This window comes from Pelodiscus sinensis, chromosome 31, assembly GCF_049634645.1.
Source record: "Pelodiscus sinensis isolate JC-2024 chromosome 31, ASM4963464v1, whole genome shotgun sequence".
Classification (NCBI taxonomy): Eukaryota; Metazoa; Chordata; order Testudines; family Trionychidae; genus Pelodiscus; species Pelodiscus sinensis.
The window spans coordinates 7,246,893-7,269,979 of NC_134741.1; the positions used below are offsets into that span (position 1 = coordinate 7,246,893).

Sequence of the window (23,087 nt, forward strand, 5' to 3'; positions counted from 1 at the left end):
CTCCTGGTCCATGGGTCACAAATTCAGAGGAACTGTGTTTTTTGGTAGAAAAATCTCTCAATTTGCTACCTCCTGTCTAAGGGACTCAGGGGATGCTGGTGTTTTGCCTTGGCCTGGGGCCTTTTGCTCCTGGTCCATGGGTCACAAATTCGGAGGAACTGTGTTTTTTGGTAGAAAAATCTCTCAATTTGCTACCTCCTGTCTAACGGATTCAGGGGATGCTGGTGTTTTGCCTTGGGCAGGGGCCTTTTGCTCCTGGTCCATGGGTCACAAATTCGGAGGAACTGTGTTTTTTGGTAGAAAAATCTCTCAATTTGCTACCTCCTGTCTAACGGATTCAGGGGATGCTGGTGTTTTGCCTTGGGCAGGGGCCTTTTGCTCCTGGTCCATGGGTCACAAATTCAGAGGAACTGTGTTTTTTGGTAGAAAAATCTCTCAATTTGCTACCTCCTGTCTAACGGATTCAGGGGATGCTGGTGTTTTGCCTTGGGCAGGGGCCTTTTGCTCCTGGTCCATGGGTCACAAATTCGGAGGAACTGTGTTTTTTGGTAGAAAAATCTCTCAATTTGCTACCTCCTGTCTAACGGATTCAGGGGATGCTGGTGTTTTGCCTTGGGCGGGGGCCTTTTGCTCCTGGTCCATGGGTCACAAATTCAGAGGAACTGGGGTTTTTGGTCCTGAAAACATTTCCCTCAAAACATTTCCCTGAGAATTGTTCAAAACAGGAAATAGTTAGTGAATTTGAAAATAGGAAAATCAATCCATATAACAGTCAGTTCAATTAGAAAATATGAGATGAATATTGCATACATATAAGCAAGGTCAAAGAATATTAACATGGCCTGATTGTCAAGCCACTGACAACACAGACATAAATTAAGTTATGGACCATGCACAATTCTCCAGAATTGATGTGTAATCAAAAAAGGATGTATTCCATCAATGATGATCTAATGTTTTTTGAGAGTGATATTACCTAGAACCTTGGTTATAGTCATTGCTTGACAAATAATAGAAAACATGACTTGACAGACAGAAAAGGGACTGGCCACCACAAGAAAAAAAATGTACTTAAAGCTAATAAATTCCGAGTAATCATAAGAACAGTATTTGCAAATACATTAGTAATAAAATATGCTCCCTGTTATCAATGCATGCATTATAATCTTCAACTTTCTGCCCTATTTTTCCATGTTTCCTCCCATTGCTCCAGAAGCTACCCTATAAAATGCTGCCTCCTAACCCCTAAAACTCATAGTTCATAAAGCAGATGAATGAACAATAAAACAGTTCTGTATGAATATTGGACAAGTAAACGTACCTTCCATAATGATGTGTGTAGTACAGGAAAGTTTTTGTGTGTTGAAAATATATGTGGAACAGATACTGTAGAAAAAGTATTATGGATGTGAATTAAAATAAATAAGTAGAACATATGGGGTGTGTCTAGACTACGGTGTTTTGTCGACAAAAGTGGACTTTTGTCAACAAACCTATACCTGCGTCCACACTGCCTTTGAGTTATGTCGACATAACGTCGAGAAAACTCAGCAGTTTTGTCGACATATGTAAACCTCATTCTACGAGGAATAATGCCTTTTATCGACAGAGTTCTGTCGATAGAAGACATTATTGCATCTACACTGTCCTTTGCGTCCACACTGTTATGTCGACAAAGCGGCTTGCTTTGTTGACAGAACTGGATGTAGTCTAGACGCTCTTTGTCGACAGAAGCTTTGTCGACAGTACCTGTCGACAAAAATTCTGTTGACAAAACCCTGTAGTCTAGACATACCCATACATATGAGTATGACTTGATACTCAATACTGCATTCAAAGAATCAGTTAACAAAAATGTTAATTGTCAAAAATAATATATTGTAACTAGATTATAGAGAAAATTGTATATCACTGTAATGGATGTGAGGTTCTGCACAAAATTGGTCCCTGTTACAGATATAGTACTGGGATGAGCTTAGCAATTCTATCTATTCTACACAGCCATTAATTCGAACTAGTTAATTCGAACTAGGCGTTAGTCCTCGTAGAATGAGGTTTACCTAGTTCGAATTAAGCGCTCCGCTAGTTCTAATTAAGTTCTAACTAGCGGATCGCATGTGTAGCGCCTCTCTGAGTTAATTCGAATTAACGTCTCTTAGTTAGGGTACGTCTACACTAGAAAGTTATTTCTAAGTCTTCTTCACACTTAATTTTCCCAGAGAGAAGGTCAGTGTTCTTGTGCAAATACTCAAGGCCAGATAAGAAAAGGGGCAAGATTTTCTGAAAGGGGGCATGATTTGGAGCAAAATATTGCCAATCTAGACACTGCTAAATTTTTTTGAGTAGAACTGTGAAAAGCTCAAAGGAAAATAAAAATGCACTAGAAGGCACACAGTGGGGGTACGTCTACACTACAACGTTAATTCGAACTAACTTAGTTCGAATTAGTTAATTGAAACTAAGCTAATTCGAACTAACGGATCCAGACTAAAAAACTAGTTCGAATTAGCGTTTTGCTAATTCGAACTAGCATGTCCACATTAAGTGGACCCTGAACCAGGCTTAAGGATGGCCGGAAGCAGTGCCAGCAGGGCATCAGAGGAGGACTTAGAGCGTGGAGATGCTGTCTCAGGCTAGCCGAGGGCTGCGCTTAAAGGGTCCCGCCCCCCACCCCGGACAGACAGTTCTCAGGGGTGCCCCGCTTGCAAAGCAGTCCTGGCTTGGAGTGCCCAGAGTACCCACACTGGGCACATCACAGCACTCAGCCATCAGCCCGACTGCACTTGCTGCAGGCTGCCATCTGGGGAGAGGGGGCAATCGGGGGGGCTGCAGGAGAGCTTCCACCCCAAAAGCCCGCAGAGTCAGCCCAGTCCTCCCCATCGAGGGCTCGTGCCCCATTCCTCCCTCACCTCCTTCCACTTACCCTTCCCTAGCCCCTCTTCTTGATGTACAAAATAAAGGACAATTGTGTTCAAAAACGGAATCTGTCTTTGTTGAACAAAACTGGGGGAGACTGGGAAAAGCAGGTGGGAGAGGGGAAGAGAGAGGCTGGGAGAGGGGAGGGCAACTAAAATGATCAGGGGTTCGGAACAGGTCCCATATGAAGAGAGGCTAAAGAGACTGGGACTTTTCAGCTTAGAAAAGAGGAGACGGAGGGGGGACAGGATAGAGGTCTCTAAAAGCAGGAGTTGGGTGGAGAGGGTGCATACAGAAAAGTTCTTCATTAGTTCCCATAAAGAAGGACTAGAGGACACCAAAGGAAAGGAATGGGTAGCAGGCTTCAAACTAGTAAGAGAAAGTTGTTCTTCACAAAGCAAAGAGTCAACCTGTGGAACTCCTTGCTGCAGGAGGCTGTGAAGGCTAGAACTAGAACAGAGTTTAAAGGGAAGTGAGATCAAGTCATGGAGGTTGGGTCCATGGAGTGGTATTAGCCATGGGGTAGGAGTGGTGTCCCTGCCCAAGGTTTGTGGAACGCTGGAGAGGGATGGCACAGGGGTCTCACTGGACCACACTGATTTTCATGCACTCCTGCTCCTGGGTGTCCAGGCTGGCAGCTCTCCTGCCCTAGATGGCCACTTTCCTGTGCCTAGTGCGGAGATCGTGGACGAGGTCCACGATGTCCGCACTAGACCAGACGGGTGCCCGCCTCTTGCAGTCCCGGGCAAACTCCCAGGAGCCACCAGCCTGGTCCCGGGAAGAGGGGGAGGGCTGGGGGGCATCGGGTGAGTGGCTCGATCTGTGCCAGGTGCAGGGTCTGCTGGTTGGGTGCTGGCAGGCTTGCACCTGGCACGGGCACCGTAGCCAGCCCGTGCCCCTTTAAGGGCTCCGGGGCCGGGAGGGGGGCAATAGAGTTTCCCTGGTGTTGGCCAGAGTGGCCACCATGGAAACCTGGGGAGGGCTAGCCTCCCACTAGTTCGAATTAAGGGTCTACACAGCCCTTAATTCGAACTAGTAAATTCGAACTAGGCTTAATCCTCGTGGAATGAGGTTTACCTAGTTCGAACTAAGCGCTCCGTTAGTTCGAATTAAATTCGAACTAACAGAGCGCTCGTGTAGTGGCTATGAAAGTTAGTTCGAACTAACGTCCGTTAGTTCGTACTAACTTTGTAGTGTAGACATACCCTGGGATATCACAGTGTATGAGGAATGCAAGGGAAGTTATTTCTGTTCATCACAAGTCACAGGCCCCATCTCAGGACCTGGCTGTAGTGCGGACATGATGTGGCTCAGACACGTGCTCTGGCACTGGAAAAATCCTCTCATGTTGCAGCTGTACTCTTGCCTGGGGGAATCTCAATACACTAGGACCACTGCCCAGTGTCCCCCTGAATGAAACTGGCTCCAGATGGTTCCAGCTCCACCCCTATGACTCATCTCCAGTTTCACTGTTCCTTAGAAATGATTCTAATCTGCGTCTAGTTCACATGGATGATTGTCTGGCCACCCTGGCTCTGGTTGTTGCAGCTTTGAATACAGGACAAGTCTGCTCTGTGGCCTGCTTCTGTGACTCTGCTACGAACACTGACATGCTTCCTGTGCTGATTTTGTGGCACCTGTGTCTCTGGCCCTGCTCAGATCCACAGCTCAGCTCTGAGAAATGCTCTATGTAGGGTTCCCAGGTGTACAGTTTTGAACAGACAGGCAGTCAGTCCATTATTTTAACTTTCTATTTTCGAAAACAATTTATAAAGTATTATTGATTCAATAGCACTGTCTTCAGCATGTGATCAGGACGATGGAATGTCCATTGTGACGTAATGGGAAGTGTGCGCAGTATTGGTGAAAACATCTGGCAAGACTAGCTCTATGCTAAGCTGGGGCCAAATGTGTCTGAACAAGGGTAATCAAGCACACACAGAGGACAGGAAACTAAGGGCATCCTTGCTCCCTGATTAGCCTGACCACCCTGTTAATGTGGATAGCCTAGACGCTTGGACTCTAGCCGTTTTTCAAGGGGACTGTCAGTATCAAGGCAATGATTTCAGATTCAACCCTCCACTTTCTGTTGGTGTGGTGAAATAGCCAAGCCAAACACCACAACTGAGTTTTATTAAGGGAAATACAATGGCACTGTGGCAGAAGGCACAGTAACACAGATGGTCTGGGCCCTCGCCTGTTATCAAGGCTTGGTATTGTGGACAGTGGACTGGTGAGGTGGTGGGAAGTGAAGGGGGGATGTGCAGTGGGGGAGATAGATCTATGGGTGTCAGTGCGCTGTGAAGTGTGGGGGGTCTGAGGAGCACTGCAGTTGTGCTGGTGGGAATATGGGGGGAACTGAACAGTTAATGAATATTGGCGGGGGATTATGGGGGGGCACAGGGCATAGCGGTCTGTGGGAGGGCAATAGGCATAGTAATTTGTGGGGGTCTCTGGGTGCTGTGGCATTGGGTCTAGGGGGTTAGAGGGGTGATAGGCAGGGTAGCACAGTGCGGCATGGGCCTGCCCACAATAAGAAGAAGCATGATGGCATCAGCTCAGTGCAAGGAGGGCTACTGTATGTCAGTTTGTAAGCAGTGCCCTTGTACGAGGCTGGGTGGAGCAGGGCTGTACCTGCGGTGATATAATAATAAGAAATTAGCAGTAGGGATATATTACCGACCACCTGACCAGGACAGCGATACTGACATTGAAATGCTAAAGGAGATTAGAGAGGCTACCAAAATAGAGAACTCTATAATAATGGGGGATTGTAACTACCCCCAGATTGACTGGATACATGTCACCTTAGGAAGAGAAGAGGAGATAAAATTTCTCAATGGCTTAAATGACTGCTTCTTGGAGCAGCTGGTGCAGGAACCCACAAGGGGAGAGGCAATTCTCGATTTAGTCCTGAGTGGAGTGCAGGATCAGGTCCAGGAAATAACCGTTACAGGTCCTCTTGGGAATAGTGACCATAATATAATAACATTCAACATTCCTGTGGTGGGAAGAACACCTCAGCAGTCCAGCACCCTGGCATTTAATTTCAAAAAGGGGAATTACGCAAAAATGAGGAGGTTAGTTAAACAGAAATTAAAAGGCACAGTGACTAGAGCCAAATCCCTGAAAGCTGCATGGAAATTTTTTAAAGACACCATAATAGAGGCCCAACTTAAATGTATACCCCAAATTAAAAAACATAGCAAGAGACCTAAAAAAGAGTCACTGTGGCTTAACCACCATGTAAAAGAAGCAGTGAGGGACAAAAAGGTATCTTTTAAGAAGTGGAAGTCCAATCCTAGTGAGCTAAATAGAAAGGAACATAAACACTGTCAAATCAAGTGTAAACATGTAAAAGCAAAAAAAGATTTTGAGGAACAGCTAGCCAAAAACTCAAAAAGAAATAACAAAATGTTTTTAAAGTACATTAGAAGCAGGAAGCCTGCTAAAAAGCCTGTGGGTCCCCTAAATGATGGAGCTCTAAAAGGAGCAATCAAGGACGATAAAGCAATTGCGGAGAAACTAAATGATTTCTTTGCTTCAGTCTTCACCGCTGAGGACATTGGGGAGATTCCTGAATCTGCACCGTCCTTTGTGGGTGATGAATTGGAGGAACTGTCCCGGATTGAAGTGTCATTAGAGGAGGTTTTGGAACAAATAGAAAAACTTAATGTTAACAAATCTCCGGGACCGGATGGCATTCATCCAAGGGTTCTAAAATAATTTAAATGGGAAATTGCTGAGCTATGATCTGTGGTTTGTAACCTATCCTTTAAATCGGCTTCCATACCTAATGACTGGAAGGTAGCCAACGTGACATCAATATTTAAAAAGGGCTCTAGAGGCAATCCTGGCAATTACAGACCGGTAAGTCTAACTTCAGTACCGGGCAAATTAGTCGAAACAATAGTAAAGAATAAAATTGTGAATCATGTAGAAGAACATAATTTGTTGGACAAAAGTCAACATGGTTTCTGTAAAGGGAAATCCTGTCTTACTAATCTATTGGAGTTCTTTGAAGGGGTTAACAAACATGCGGACAAGGGGGATCCAGTAGATATAGTATACTTGGATTATAGTATACTTGTGTAAATTACATGGCCATGGGATAAGAGGGAAGGTCCTTTCTTGGATTGAGAACTGGTTAAAAGACAGGAAACAAAGGGTAGGAACAAATGGTAAATTTTCAGATTGGAGAGGGGTAACTAGTGGTGTACCCCAAGGGTCAGTCCTGGGACCAATCCTTTTCAACTTATTCATAAATGATCTGGAGAAAGGAGTAAGCTGTGAGGTAGTAAAGTTTGCAGATGATACCAAACTGTTTAGGATAGTCAAGACAGAAGCAGACTGTGAGGGACTCCAAGAAGATCTCACCAAACTGAGTGATTGGGCAACAAAATGGCAAATGAAATTTAATGAGGATAAGTGTAAAGTAATGCACATCGGGAAAAATAACCCCAACTATACGTACAGTATGATGGGGGCTAATTTGGCTACGACAAATCAGGAAAGAGATCTTGGAGTTATCGTGGACAGTTCTCTGAAAACTTCCACACAGAGTGCAGCGGCAGTCAAAAAGGCAAATAGGATGCTAGGAATTATTAGGAAAGGGATAGAAAATAAGACCCTGAATATCTTACTGCCCCTGTATAAAACTATGGTACGCCCACATCTTGAATACTGTGTACAGATGTGATCTCCTCACCTCAAAAAAGATATTTTGGCCTTGGAAAGGGTTCAGAAAAGGGCAACTAAAATGATTAGGGGTTTGGAACGGGTCCCATATGAGGGGAGGCTAAAGAGACTGGGACTTTTCAGTTTAGAAAAAGAGGAGACTGAGGGGGGATATGATAGAGGTCTATAAAATCATGAGTGGTGTGGAGAGGGCTGATAAAGAAAAGTTATTTATTAGTTCCCTAAATAGAAGAACTAGAGGACACCAAATGAAATTAATGGGTAGCAGGTTTAAAACTAATAAAAGGAAGTTCTTCTTCACACAGCGTGTTGTCAACCTGTGGAACTCCTTGCCAGAGGAGGCTGTGAGGGCTAGGACTATAATAGAGTTTAAAAAGAAGCTGGATAAATTCATGGAGGTTAGGTCCATAAAAGGCTATTAGCCAGGGGATAAAATGGTGTCCTTGGCCTCTGTTTGTCAGAGGCTGGAGAGGGATGGCAGGAGACAAATCACTTGATCACCCTCTCTGGGGCACCTGGTGCTGGCCACTTTCGGCAGACAGGATACTGGGCTAGATGGACCTTTGGTCTAACCCAGTACGGCCGTTCTTATGTTCTAATGTTCTTATGATATGAAACATTGACCCTGGACAGACAGTCGCTATGAGGCAGTGGTCACCAACCAGTAGATAGAGGATACAAGATCTACCAGTATATCCCTGTCAGGTGATCCTGACTGGTGTGGGCAAGAGGATATCAAGTGCCAGCACTTAAATGCCCCTCCCCCCACTGCTGTGGATGTCCTGCACTTTGCCTTGCAGCTGATACCACGCCTGGGAGTCTGCTGCTTTGTGTGCACGGCAGGGGAGGAAAAAGAGGGGTGCTGATGTCAGGGTTCAACATATACCATTCTGTATCCTTTCAACACAGGACCAGGGATGGAGTTTTCTTGCAGCTTTAGATAGTGTTACAGGGCAAGGCCATGGGTGAGCCTGCCTTAGGCACACTCCACCACCATCTAGGAGTCACCAGCAGTGACAAAATGGAGCACACATCACTAACTCCTACCCCTGGCATGAACCCAGTCCTGTATCCAAGCCCTTATCATTGCTCTGAGCACCCATGCATCCAAATACCCTCCCAAAGCCTGCACCTAGAACACCACAGTAAGTGCATGCTCCAAGAGCTGATCAGAGCCCTTCTCACACTCCAGATCCCTTAAGCAAAGACCAGAGCATGCGCACCCAACCGTCTGTCCCAGGCTGATGAAAGAGACTGAGGATGGGCAAGAGAGGAAGGATAGAGGGTGCAGGATCCGGGACTTGGAGAAGGGGTAAGAAGGAAGCGGGAAAAGGGTATTTATATATAAGGTACATATTGGATTGCACTTTCAAAACGTTGGAGCCCCCTGCTCTGAGCTCTCTGACCCATGTCCCCATTGACTACGGGAGGAATCACTAAAATTTCACTTGGCCATGTTGGCGAGGAGTCCTGTGGCACCTTATAGACGAACTGAAGATAGTGCCACAGGACTCCTCAACGATTCTTCATATTCAGACTAACACGGCTACCCCTCCGATACTTGCCCATGTTTGGTGATGAGGATCTGGGACGGAGTTTGGGTGCATGAGGGGTGCTTGCTAGGGGGAGTTTGGGGGACAGGTGCGGGATCTGCCATGGGTCAGGGGATTGCAGTACAGGAGAGGGTATGGATGGGAGGGACTTTAGCATATCAGCATAGTACACAAGAGAAAGGAGATGCAGTGACTTCTGATAGACAGAGAAACAAAGAGAAAACTATTAAATACTAAAAAAGTGAGAGGCAGAGTTTGAGACAGGAACTGTATGTAGAATATTTCACACTTGTACACATACAGAGGAACGGTGGTGTCTAAGCATTGACCGTCTAGGAATTGGGAGGCCTGTGCCTTTAAGAACTCAAGCCCAGGAGCCCGCCCCCTGCTCCGGGGCTGACAGGCAGCGTCCAGGGAAAATAAAGAAAAAAAAGACTTTGCCCCTGGAAAACTGATATTTACAAGGACATCAGGTGGCTTGTCCTGCTGGGTGACTGTTCCCACCTCTCCCCCTCCCTAAACGGGGGTTTTCTCCGTGCACAGGGTCTGGCAGTGTCCCCCAGCCCGGGCTTAACCAAGGCTACCACCCCCCACCCCCCCGATTTTTCAAATTTCGCCCCTCTTCTGCAGCTAAAAAAAGAAGATTGATGCCTCCAGCCGGTAAATTTCTGCCCCATGCTCAGAACCAGACACTACCCCCCCTGCAATTTGCCCCCCTTCATCATTTTAAACACCTCCAAAGAGGAGGAAGCAAATCTGAGGAGGCAGTGAGGGCAGAGAGAGGGCAGCGGCTACAGCGAGGGACACTGAGTTTGCTCAGTTCGGGTGCGCATGCTCAGTGCACCCAAAGTAGCAAATTCTGAGAAGTTAGTGTTTTGCTCGCTACACCGGCCCTTTGTTGCGGGGGCGGGGCCGAGAGATGCCCACGTGGGCCAGTCCCGGCTTCTGCCCAGCGCGTCTGGTTGGTGCCGGGCAGCGCGCGGAGGGAGGATGCTCACCTGAGAGATTGTGCCAGTGTCTGGGCACTGCGCGTGCGCAGCAGTTCTCCTGCAGCCTCTCTCTCTTCCCGCACGCGCTGTGAGATGCGGGGGGCGGGGCTAGGGTGGGGTCTGGGCAGACTCAGGTCTGGTGGGGGGCGGGGCGCCAGGTAAACTCTGCAACACCGAGAGCAAAGCCCCAGCGTGGGGGGCAGGGGGGTTAAAGCAGCTTCCCCAGGGGCATGAGGTGCGAGTCAGAGAGTGGCCCTGGCCAGGGGCCTTTTTATTTGCTTCAACATTTATTTTAATCCCTTATTCACCTGGAAAAGCGGCGAGGAGTCCTGTGGCACCTTATAGACTAACTGCGGCGTAGGAGCATAAGCTTTCGTGGGCAAAGACCCACTTTGTCAGATGCATGTAGTGGAAATATCCAGAGGCAGGTATAAATATGCAGGCCAGGATCAGGCTGGAGATGAGGAGGTGGATCCAATCAAGGAGGATGAGGCCCACTTCTAGCAGCTGATCTGGAGGTGTGAATTCCAAGAGAGCAGAAGCTGCTTTTCTAGTTAGCGAGCCATTCACAGTCTTTGTTTAATCCAGAGCTGATTGTGTCAAACTTGAAGATGAACTGTAGCTCAGCAGTTTCTCTTTGAAGTCTGGTCCTGAAGTTTTTTTGCTGCAGGTTGGCTACCTTTAGATCTGCAATTGTGTGTCCAGGAAGATTGAAGTGTTCCCCTACAGGTTTTTGTATGTTGCCATTCCTAATATCAGATTTGTGTCCATTAATTCTTTTACGTAGGGACTGTCCAGTTTGGCTGATGTATATAGCAGTGGGGCATTGTTGGCACATGATGGCATATATTACGTTAGTAGATGTGCAGGAGAATGTACCAGTGACAGTATGGCTGATCTGGTTAGGTCCTGTGATGGTGTTGCTGGTGTATATATGTGGGCAGAGTTGGCACCGACATTTGTTCCAAGGATTGGTTCCTGAATTCAAGTTATTATGGTGCGGTGTGTAGTTATTCACCTGGGAGGCACTGAGCAGGCCCAGGAGGCTGCAGACCCCCCCCCCCTCGCACTTTGAACATTTCTCTTGTCTTATTACTAGGAGTCACAGAATTGCTCTCCTGTCTCTGCAACCCATAGTCATTGTTGTGCTCTGTGCAAATGTACTGTAATTACTCTGCGCAATGCAGCTCAAAGTACATTTATTTTATGTAAGTAAATAAAAATCAAAGTAATCTTATGTAAAACTACTTCAGTGAAAGTATGAAAGTATCTTATCTTAATTGTACTTAAGTATTAAAAAATAAAAATTAGTTGTCCTATGGAACCCTATGCTTAACCACCCAAGTTATTGCAGGTCTCTCTCTCTCTCTCTCGCTCTCGCTCTCTCACACACACACACTATAATTCTATATTATATGCACACCTATACTATACATTTTTCAATGATGGAATTTAACGATAGTCACTACCTTCATTTATAAAGATGAAGAGGGACCAAATTAAATACAAGTCGGATTACAGAAATGTATTTATTTTGTCCACATTTGCAGTGTGCATTTTTCCATTGTAATGATTAATTTCCAAAATGTTTGTTCAGCCATGGGAGCATTTTTTTCTCAAAATTACCAATCCTTGCTCTTCTATGAAAAAATATGAGTCCATCACACAGAAGAATCTCTCACAGGCAGCTGATGGAGACAGAGGTCTGTTGGCCCTCGTGCACAGCTTCCTAATACTAGGAAAAGAGTGCAGCAGATCCACAGTCTCTCCTGAAGACGCCAAATACCCATCAAGCTTCTTTGTAGTTTAATTTGTCTAAAATGACAGTCTTACCTTTTCTAATCCCAGTTTAATGCATGTTCCAAGTGGTCCTAATATTTGGCATCAAGATGTCCGTTGCTATTAGCTCCAGGTCCTCAATTATTTCACCAAAACATTTCTGAATGGTGCACTGGAATCTATCTACCAGTGGCCTCAAGAGGGCATCATGTTTCTTTCCAGTTTTGAACCCATCAAGTATAATTTAAGCGTAAAAAACAACAAATGGTCTGGTAGCACTTTATAGAAAACAAAACATTAAATGGTATCATAAGCTTTCGTGGGCACAGCCCACTTCTTCAGATGACTGGAGTTTTGAGTTTAGGATCTGCAGACCTATTTATTTTGGCTCTGCACATCCTAAACTCAAAACTCCAGTCATCTGAAGAAGTGGGCTGTGCCCACGAATGCTTGTGACACCATCTATAAGGTTTGTTGTCTATAAAGTGCTACCAGACCATTCGCCTGTACAGGATAAACTTAAAAAACAACAAACTCGGCTATGCCCTGAAGCTGGTATAATTTATGCAGCATCCATTCCTTTAGTGTGCTTGTCTCTGCTTGGAGACTATTTAGTGCCTTCACCACTGGGCCCATAACCATGGCATATTCTGCCAATAAAACCAGCTCTGCTAGATTCAGCCTTTTGAACAGCCAATACGTAATGTTAATAAAAATACAGAATGATCAGCGGGGGGAATTAACAAAAAGAAAAGCATAACGCGAAGAACTGCTTCTTGCATACTAAATTTGGAGTCCTGGGAACACATTTCTCATGGACCTTTCTTGTTCATTCAGTATGCACCGAATTCTCTCCACAGCCATGAACACAGAGTTCCATCCTTTCTGGCATGGCCGAATGAACTGTGGCTTGCATTCTGCTTCCACCATTTTTGCTCCAATTGCTAAGTGTTCAATTTTAATTTATAGTACTTAGCATCTGGCAAAAGTGGGCCTGGCCATCTTTTCTTAGGGGTCATTTTATTCTTGTACCACATCTATAAATGAAACTAGGTTCTGCAAGTGGCAGGCTCAGTGTTGGTGTTTTGGTACAATTTATTCACGGTTGTTATCGCTGTCAGGGACGTCTTCAGTTTTCTGAAATTTAGCTTATCAACATGAAACCCTGTAGTTGAAAACACAGTTGAAAGACACCTCTCCTCCCCCCCAAAAAAACCCCAAGCCACATTAATATGTCCTCCAATTGATATACCATGCTGGGAACAATACACTGAGGGGATCCTGGGAGAAGCTGTGACTCCACCCCTGAGCCAGACATCCCCTGGTCCATCCCTCTCTCCTGCCCCCTGCACTCCAGGCCCCCCATCCAGCCCCCAGCTGCTCTCCACACTGAGGATTCCCCTGCCCTTGGCCCCATGACTGCACCATGCCAAGCAGCAGGGCTGGCAGTGGGGCAGCCGTTCTAGCCAGGCACTGGAGGAACTGGGTGCGAGGGGGGGCAGAAGGGAAGGGGCTTGGATTAAAGTTAGGGAGCCTGGTCAGTGGCCAGCCCTGTTCACCATGCTGCCCAAGAGTGGTTCTTGTTCTGCCTTGGCCCAGCTGATCCCCTCCTCCTGCCCCCAGTTGCTCAAATGCTAAGAGCCAGATATGCCCACTCAGGCTGGTAGGGAGCCTGTGGAGCCGCAAACTGGGTGTTCAACAGCCTGGGCCAGTGGCTTTGCCTGGCATCTCCAGGAGCCTGTTGGGCCAGGGGCTTCCAGTCCCAAACTGGACACCTGCTTCCCTCTTCTTTCCCCCTCTCGCCCTGCCCCCATCTCCTCACAGCTTCCCTCTCCACCCCTCATAACTTCTGCTCCTCAGCTAGGGAGACCCACTATGCAGGCACAAGTGCTGAGGTCCTGCCATCCGATCTGGGTGTAACTCGGCGTGTGCATTGCTGCCATGCGAGTGACTGTTGTGCTTTGCAGAGTCACAGGCACAGAGCTATTAGAGATGGCAAAGCCCCATTAGGTCACGGAATCTATGGCCTTTTGCCCAAACGGGAGCAGCATAGTATTTCCGGAAAAGCACTGACAATCTAACATGAGATCGTCAGTGCTTTTGCGGAAATTCAAGCGGCCAGTGTAGACAGCTGGCAAGTTTTTCCGGAAAAACAACTGATTTTCCGGAAAAACTTGCCAGTCTAGACACAGCCATTTAGACCGGGGCAGCAGGGACCCAGAGTCTTTCTTACCTGAGGGATGTTTAGAGACCTGTGTGGAAGGAGCAGGGGAGAGAGAAGCTGGTGTCTCAGTCTGGTTCCTAGAGGGCAGATTCCTGCAGCCCTTCACCTGGGAACATCCTGTCCCTCATCGCCTGGAGGCCAAAGAGTGAATTGGCCATTGAAACTCAATTTCACTTTTGTCCCCAGCTGGTCTCTCTGGGCCAGAGGTGAAGAACAGCAGTGGGACCTTTCAGGGGAAGGTTGCACAGCCATGGACTGTGTTGCCCCTGCTCTCAGGGTGGGAAAATTGGAGGATTCTAACTCCAGGCCTGTTAGAGCTGAGACTCACTAACCAGAACTTATCAGCAGTAAATGAAATAGAATCGCATGGAATTGTTTCTGTCCAGGTGTGAGACGGGGCAGTTCCAGCTACCAGAAGAGATTTCCCCTGAACTGGAAGAACAAGTCAATGCTTTCTCCCAGAAAATGATTGCGCTGTCAGAGACTCTGAGGGAATTCAAAGGTACCTAGAAGGGAGTAGGGGAAAGTTGTTTAACTATTAGAAACTATTGAATCTGGCCTCTGAAGCCAACCTTCCCCTGCCTCAATACCCATATGGAGAATGACGGCCCCATCATGCTGCTCTCCTTAGAGGCACTGAGCAAACAGACCGACATAGAGCCAGGGGTTTGCAAACTCTGAGCCTCCCGTTGGTGTCAAGGGATCCAAATAGGTAAAGTTAATGTCATGACAACGTCTTCGCCCAGCGCAGCTCTAGGTTATGACAAGAGGTGGTTAGTGACTGAGAGAAACCAGGTGGGAGGGGATGAGGAGGGAAAAGTAAATCTCACTTTCAGTTTGTGTCTCCTGGGGCGGGGATGAGGCTGCAGAGATGTTGGTTCCATTGCTGGGAGGTGCCCAAGCGAGAGAGGACATGGAAGGTTTCAGACCTTTTCATACTAAGCACTTTAGTGTGTGTCTGTCTGGTCTCTGATACAAGTGAAATGCAGAGTTCAGCGTGGGGACGTTGTTATAAAGAGGAGAGCTTGGAATCTCACCTCTGTTATCCTTTCCCCACCAGACACTCTGCCCTCTGCACTGGAGAGAGCAAGAGGAAAATCCCTGGAAGCTTTTAGACAAGGTGAGTTTGCAGGTGGAGATTTTTTAAATGAGAAAATTCCTGTGAAAATATCTTCATGGGATTGTCATTGAAGTTACCAACCAAACCCAGTGACCACGGTGCACACAGCCCTAAATCTCACCTACTGATCAAGTGAGGAGCCCCAGGGGCACTGCATTGGGACCTGCAGACACTTTGAGAAACCCTGATCTACAAGGTGTGATGCTAAAGGGGTGAAGTTAAAGCACACAACGGACGGCACCTTCAGGTTCAGATTTCACTGCTCAGTCAGTTTCAATATGGGGTTGGTTTCAAACAATAAATAGGCTGAGAGCTGATTGGCTTCCATGGTATCAGTTTGTTTATGGTGAGAAACTTCTGGATACGCAAGGGCTCTTCAGTCTAGTGCAGGCCTGGGCAAAATACAGCCTATCTAGCTCGCCAGGCAATTGGACGCAGCCCACTGATGCTTGGCGAGCCATGGGCTAGTTCCATGCTTGCCACTTCCCACCTGCAAGCCACTTCACCGGAGATGAAGCGGGAAGGCTACAGGCATTGCTTCCACTACCAGGACAATCTCATTTGCTGGTTTCTGGCCAGAAAGGAAGCACCGTGCCCCCTCCCCTCCGGCTCATATTTATTCACACACCCACGTGGCCCCATAGCCAGTTTGAGGGTTGAGCAGGCTCCCTTCTGCCTCAGGCTGCTGGTCGGGAGTCACTTAGGTAAGTCTCCTGGCCAAAGCCTGCCTCTGGCACCGCAACCTCTCCCTTCCCCATCTAGTTCTCTGCCCCCCACTCCTGCCTCCCACTCCACTTACCCAAACTCTTTGTTCCTTTCCTGCATCCAAGTAACCCTCATCCCCTTATTTTTCCACTTAGTTGCTTCTCTAAATTAACTTTACTTTAAATATCTTATGAGTAGTTGGTTAATCCAGTGCCCTAGATCACACCTACCTCCTTCACCCAAACTCCTTCCCAGATCCCTCTTTCCCTCCTGCATCCCAACCCCTTACCCAAAGCTCCCTTCTTCTTGCAATGTCCATCCCATACGCTGTATTTCCTGCTTGATGTCTTGGAAGAGTGCAGCTCTCAACCACTTTCCAAAATCTTGGAGTGCCCTTCCCCTCCCCCAATCAAAATGAATTGCCCACCCCTGGTCTGGTGGATACAGTTCAGTGAGAGTCAATAACTGAAAGCTGCATCCGGAGAGTTTGAGGCTAGAGAGAAGGCATAACTATTTGATGGGTAAGAGGATTAGCTGCTGAAACAAATGAGCAAAGTTCTCCATCTCTTTATGTCTTCAAATCAACACTAGGCAACTTTCTAGAAAACATGCTGTGGGGAAATAGCTTTGTGCCTGGGTAGCTGGACTAAGTGTAATGGCTTGTGCCGCAGAGGGGACAGACTTCATGGCTAAGGATATCTTCTGATGCCATGAATCCATGAATTTTAAGGCCTCATCCTGCAAACACTCTTGGCACACATGTTTAATAATATGCATTAGAATGCTCATATTAACTTCCCTTCCTCTCTGTTATGGAGAGGATTTATAAAGTCTGTGTCAGATGAGAGATCCCAAGTTTGGGCTGCAAATCAATGTATGAAGACTAAGGATTATAAATACAGCAACCCAAATTAAATTAAACCTATGTCCATGTTCAGGCAGATGAATATGTGGCTTGTTAGCAGAAATACTGGGTGCTGAGAACTGAATCCCATTGTTGCAAGCAAAGTAATGTAACTCAAGCCAGGTATTGAGAGAAATAAATACGGCTTTCGGATCTAACTCGTGTGTGGAGTTTATAGAATAGCTAGACTCAACGTTTACCCAAAACTGCAGAATCCAGCATTTTTTTTACCAAGAACAGAGTCTGGACAGAATTGGGGTGTGGAAAGGATTAAAGCCCCTTCTGAAATATCTCCAATTCCCCTTCTCCCTCTGCCAGGTTACAGAACACCCATGTCTGACTCCAGCTCAGCCCCCGGCCTGCAGAGCCAGGGACAGGAAATGGCTGTGGCGGAGCCGGTGAGCTTCGAGGAGGTGGCTGTGTATTTCTCTGAGGAGGAATGGGCTCTGCTAGACCCGGGCCAGAGAGCCCTCTACAGGAATGTAATGCGGGAGAATTATGAGGCTGTGAGCTGGCTGGGTGAGGATTCCTGTCCCCTTGTCCCCTGGGCTCTGGAGCAGCTGGGTTGGGTTTGGTTCAGGGTCTTTCATTGCCAGAACCCCCAATATCAGCAGTATCTGCCCCAGTAATCCTGGGTCCTGTGTGAGAGGAGGTTCAGTGACATAATACTGGTGCTGCTCTTCCCACAGCCAAGGTCTCATTGTGGTTTCCACCATCTCATCCATGTCGTGCCTTGGCTGGAGGTGTTAGTGGAAGGGCGTACGCAGGAATGGCAGGTACCAGAGTTGTGGGGAAGAGGGCAGCTGCTCTTAGTGTCTGCAGAGTTACCTTGTGCTATTGTGCTGAGCCCCTGGAAGGAAGGCGCCATCTCAGAGTCCTTCCCTGCCTCTAGTAGATTCCATGCAAGCCAGAGCGGCACTAAATGGCAGACCAGACTGGCCGCAAGAGGAGGGCTGCTGCTGCTGGCAGAGTAGAACCAAGGCTGCAGAAGTGGAGCTGAGCTGCAGGAGTATCTACGAGCAGCAGAGAAGCAGCCCAGCCTGTCTCCACCTTGGCTGGCCACAGGAACAGCCTGGCACTGCTCTGGCTGTCTGCAGGACTGACAGCTGTTGTGGGCAGCTGACAGGGCCCACCATGGCACAGTCAGTCAGGATCAGGAATATGGAGCATTGGCAGGTCCTGAAGTGGCCAGCAAAGAATTTATTTTACTGATCAGGCAACTTCCCCAGCCTCCTTCTGGCTCAGGTAGAGCATCTGAGCCCAAGAGCAGGGCAAGTCCAGCCCCTAGCCAAGAGGTTTGTGGGCAGAGCCCATAGGGCTCTAGAGCTCTGTTGGGTCCTTTCCCTCCCAGCCCTAGTAACCTCACATGTGGCAGCTCAAATCTGAGTCCTGGCTAGGGGTGTCTGTCAGGCCTGAAAGTCCTAGAGCTCTCCCCCTTATGAGCAGTGTGTTCCTGTCCTGCCCAATATAGAACAGGCCCTAAGGGAGACTGAGTTGTATCCTGGAGACTGCAGCAGAGCACTCAGTTCTCCATGGGACTCAGCTGGGCTATTCCCAACATGGTAGTGGTGTGGGGGGAGAATGGAATTAGTGTGTCCTGGGATCTTGTACCAGCCAGAGACCAGTCTCTGGAAGGTGGGGGAAGGAGCCTCTCTGGGTAGGAAACTCAGATCCTGGCTTTGGAAGTAGTAATGGCAAAGACCTTAATGAACAAGATCAGCACTTGGTTAATTGCTCCCCAAATAGGATTTCCAGTCTCCAAAGCTCATCTGCTCTCTTGGGTGGAGCGAAAGGAAGAGCTGCAGATCCCGGATCTCCAAGGATGTGAGGAAGGGGATATCATCAGGGACACCCACACAGGTGAGAAATCACCTAAACTGACTCTCACCAATATCTGTATTCTAATAGTAGATGATGGTTGTGTGTTTTCATCAAGTCTGACTGGCTCTTCAGCGAATCTTCAACTTCTGTCTGAGAGTGCTGGGTGGAGAAAGAGTTATGGAGGAGCCGAGTGAACTCAGCTCATGATTATTGAATCTTTCCAGCCATTCTTTGGGCGTGTCCCCCATTTTATGTTCACCATTCAGAATTTTTCTTTCAGCTCAGCACAGTGAATGTCTCCTCTGTGGTTTCTCTTTCTATCCCAGCAGGTGATGGGATGCTGAATGAGAACAGTGAGAGGAGTCTTCAGGAGGAAGGACATGAGCGAATGGCTCCATGTGGGGTGTTAGTGGGAAGATCTGAAGGGCATGTTTCTCAGAGTCCTGAGCAAGGAGAGACTTGTGAGAGTCAGCATAGCCTACAAAGGCAGCAGGGAAACCATCCAGGAGCAGAACAGGATAAATCCAGACACAGGAGCAGAAGGTTGAAAACAAACACAGAAACTGTTCAAAAGGAAATCCCCCATCAACATTCACCTTGTGCTTACAGTGACTGTGCAACTCTTATCAAACATGAAAGAGCCCACACAGGAGAGAAACCCTTCAGCTGCTCTGACTGTGGGAAAAGCTTCAGTGACAGGTCAAATTTTGTTAGCCATAGGAGAACCCACACAGGAGAGAAACCCTTCAGCTACTCTGACTGTGGGAAAAGCTTCAGTGACAGGTCAAACTTTGCTAGCCATAGGAGAACCCACACAGGAGAAAAACCCTTCAGCTGCTCTGACTGTGGGAAAAGCTTCATTTGGAGCTCAAACCTTGTTACCCATAGAAGAGTCCACACAGGAGAGAAACCCTTCAGCTGCTCTGACTGTGGGAAAAGCTTCAGTCGGAGCTCACACCTTGTTATCCATAGGAGAGCCCACACAGGAGAGAAACCCTTCAGCTGCTCTGACTGTGGGAAAAGCTTTAGTCAGTCCTCAACCCTTGTTCTCCATAGGAGAGCTCACACAGGAGAGAAACCCTTCAGTTGCTCTGACTGTGGGAAAAGCTTTAGTCAGTCCTCAACCCTTGTTAGCCATAGGAGAGCCCACACAGGAGAGAAACCCTTCAGCTGCTCTGACTGTGGGAAAAGCTTCAGTCAGAGGTCAAACCTTGTTATCCATAGGAGAGTCCACACAGGAGAGAAACCCTTCAGCTGCTCTGACTGTGGGAAAAGCTTCAGTGACAGGTCACACCTTGTTAGCCATAAGAGAGCCCACGCAGGAGAGAAACCCTTCAGCTGCTCTGACTGTGGGAAAAGCTTCAGTGACAGGTCAAACTTTGTTAGCCATAGGAGAACCCACACAGGAGAAAAACCCTTCAGCTGCTCTGACTGTGGGAAAAGCTTCATTTGGAGCTCAAACCTTGTTACCCATAGAAGAGTCCACACAGGAGAGAAACCCTTCAGCTGCTCTGACTGTGGGAAAAGCTTCAGTCGGAGCTCACACCTTGTTATCCATAGGAGAGCCCACACAGGAGAGAAACCCTTCAGCTGCTCTGACTGTGGGAAAAGCTTTAGTCAGTCCTCAACCCTTGTTCTCCATAGGAGAGCTCACACAGGAGAGAAACCCTTCAGTTGCTCTGACTGTGGGAAAAGCTTTAGTCAGTCCTCAACCCTTGTTAGCCATAGGAGAGCCCACACAGGAGAGAAACCCTTCAGCTGCTCTGACTGTGGGAAAAGCTTCAGTCAGAGGTCAAACCTTGTTATCCATAGGAGAGTCCACACAGGAGAGAAACCCTTCAGCTGCTCTGACTGTGGGAAAAGCTTCAGTGACAGGTCACACCTTGTTAGCCATAAGAGAGCCCAGGCAGGAGAGAAACCCTTCAGCTGCTCTGACTGTGGGAAAAGCTTCAGTCGGAGCTCACACCTTGTTAGCCATAGGAGAGCCCACACAGGAGAGAAACCCTTCAGCTGCTCTGACTGTGGGAAAAGCTTCAGTGACAGGTCAAATTTTGTTAGCCATAGGAGAACCCACACAGGAGAGAAACCCTTCAGCTGCTCTGACTGTGGGAAAAGCTTCAGTGACAGGGCACACCTTCTTAGACATAGGAAAACCCACATGCGAGAAACCATTCAGCTGTTCTGACTGTAGGAAATGCTGCAGTCAGAGGTAACACCTTGTTATCCATAAGAGAACTCGCACAGGAGAGAAATCCTTCAATTGCTCTGACTTTGAGATATGCTGTAGCGAGAGTTCAATCCTTGCTGTATATAGTTGAACCCACACAGGTGAGAAACCCTATAGTGGTGGTGAGCAAAATTTTCTCTGTTGGCAGAATCCAGCCTACCTAAGGCTTTGATCCTGTCAACAAGGCAGTGCCAGGCCCCACCTCCAAATGAGGATGTGCTGAGGGGGAAGTAGCTTAGCCCCACCCCCTCTTCGTGCTATGTAGCCACTAGAAAGGAGGCAGCCCTAGGCTGAGTCTTTGCCACACAACCTGAGACCACCACTAGAGGCACTGCTGCCACTGCACTACTGGCCTTCAGGGCCACATGGCCATGTCAGAGTGCCTCTGGGGCTGGTCCTGGGCTGCATGGCTACAGCAGCAACACCTCCAGCCCTGGACTGAATGGGTGCAGTAGTGGTGCCTCCGGTATTCGGGGCTGGTCCTGGTCTGTGTGGCTGCTGCATCAGCAAAGCCTTCCTCCAGGGTGACCGGGACAGTGTGGCTGGAGATGTTGCTTCAAGTGGGCCCAAAACCAGGTAATATTTTCTGTCATTCCCCAGACACTGCCTCCCAATCTCCTCAATTCCCTTTCCCCCAGCAGTTAGCACCCCCAGCTTGCTCTGACACCCTCCTTTTTTCTTGTACCCTCTCTCCTGGCCACATACTGCACCTTACCCCTGGCCAGACACCTTCCTGTTTCTGTATCCCAGAATATTTCTCAAGACCCCAACCCTTTCTTGATGCCCCTGTCACATTATTGGATTTTAAGGTGAGCATAGAGATCGCTGCTGTCATCACAGGGAACTGTTTGCCCCAAATTTGGTAAAAGTGGGCCATGTAAGGTGTCAAACAAAAGCTGATATTGTGCTGATTCTATGTAAGGTATTCATGTACTTGTTTGGAATTTTCATGGGGAGTTATGACTATGGTCTATGCTGATGCTGTGTATGGACTGCCTGTCATGAGGAAGGAATGTCCAATGAGTGACTGTGATAATCAGTACAGCTCCAAGGACAATGGCTCTCCGGGTGGCTAGTACACACCTGGGGAATGCATGTGGAAAGCTGCAAAGCAGCCAGGCCACAGTGTTTGCTGGCATATGAAACAGACAGGTCACTTGACCATGTGATTAGCTCCAGCTTGGGAGACACCACAAATGAATATCAAATGCCATGAGACGGGGCTCCATCTTGTCTTCAGTCTTGTTTCTTATCCCAGATGCAGCTTTCCTAAGGACAGAGACACGGGAAGGATTGCTGACCCATCTTGACATACGATGTATGCCAGAGACTTTTATGCTAGCAGTTTGTAACCTCTCCGCTAAGATCCTGCATCAAGAACTTGTTGATTGATGTATATAATGTATTCTCCTTAACAACCTTACTCTCAACCTTTTCTTTCTTTTATTAATAAACCTTTAGATTCTAAAGGATTGGTCCACTGTGATCTTGTGGGTATGATCTAAAGTATAAATTGACCAGGGATTCATGGCTGGTTCTTTGGAACAGGGTGGATCTGTTCTGGGTTGGAGAGATTGGGCTCTATAACCCCTCACCTGTGTATAAGCCCAGGGCTGATTGTGGAACAGGAAGAGCTGGGGTATCTGAGGGGTTTTGCTCATGAGGCTTCTTGTGGGCTGGACTGGCCGATGAAGTGCTCAGTGTGACTGGTTTGTGGCCTATTTCGGAAAGGTCTACAGTCAAGGGCTGTAAGCAGTCCTGGTTTTGAGCAATTTTCTCTGAGTGGATTCCCTCAGCAGTGACCAGACCTGGCCCCGCCCTCTCCAAACCTTCTGTAGGTTACTGTTGCTCATGGAAACTCACTGTTAATTACATAATTAGTCAAGCCATTTTGCTAGGGCTGCATCTGGGGAGTTGCATTTAAATTATTAAAGAGATTAAACCTTTTAACTTTCTCATGTTAGTTGATCAAACTTTATTTTAAATTAAGTAAAATATTTATGTTCAATACATTAAAAAAATCAATATTTTTATTTATTGCAGGGGTGGAGAACCTTTTTTGCATTGAGGGCCACTAACCCACAGAAAAGTCAGTTGGAGAACACACAAGTGAGAAGGAAAAAACTCCTCCGCAAAGCCCCAGCCCTCAAA

General features: G+C 47.4%; 1 protein-coding gene across 3 annotated transcripts in view; it reads left to right on the forward strand.

Annotated features, from left to right (window-relative positions):
• LOC142821516 (uncharacterized) overlaps positions 1–22,122 on the forward strand; it is a 369,045-nt gene extending 346,923 nt beyond the window's left edge. The window contains exons 5-10 of one of the 3 annotated variants that reach the window (XM_075912664.1): positions 14,546–14,661; positions 15,220–15,279; positions 17,207–17,407; positions 17,578–17,664; positions 18,635–18,748; positions 19,036–22,122. In XM_075912664.1, the coding sequence (XP_075768779.1) occupies positions 14,546–14,661; positions 15,220–15,279; positions 17,207–17,407; positions 17,578–17,664; positions 18,635–18,748; positions 19,036–20,894 (2,437 nt within the window). In that variant the 3' untranslated portion in view covers positions 20,895–22,122. The remainder of the gene's footprint in view (positions 1–14,545; positions 14,662–15,219; positions 15,280–17,206; positions 17,408–17,577; positions 17,665–18,634; positions 18,749–19,035) is intronic. The other 2 variants (XM_075912665.1, XM_075912666.1) reach the window with 2 other exon arrangements.
• Positions 22,123–23,087: the final 965 nt, after the last annotated feature.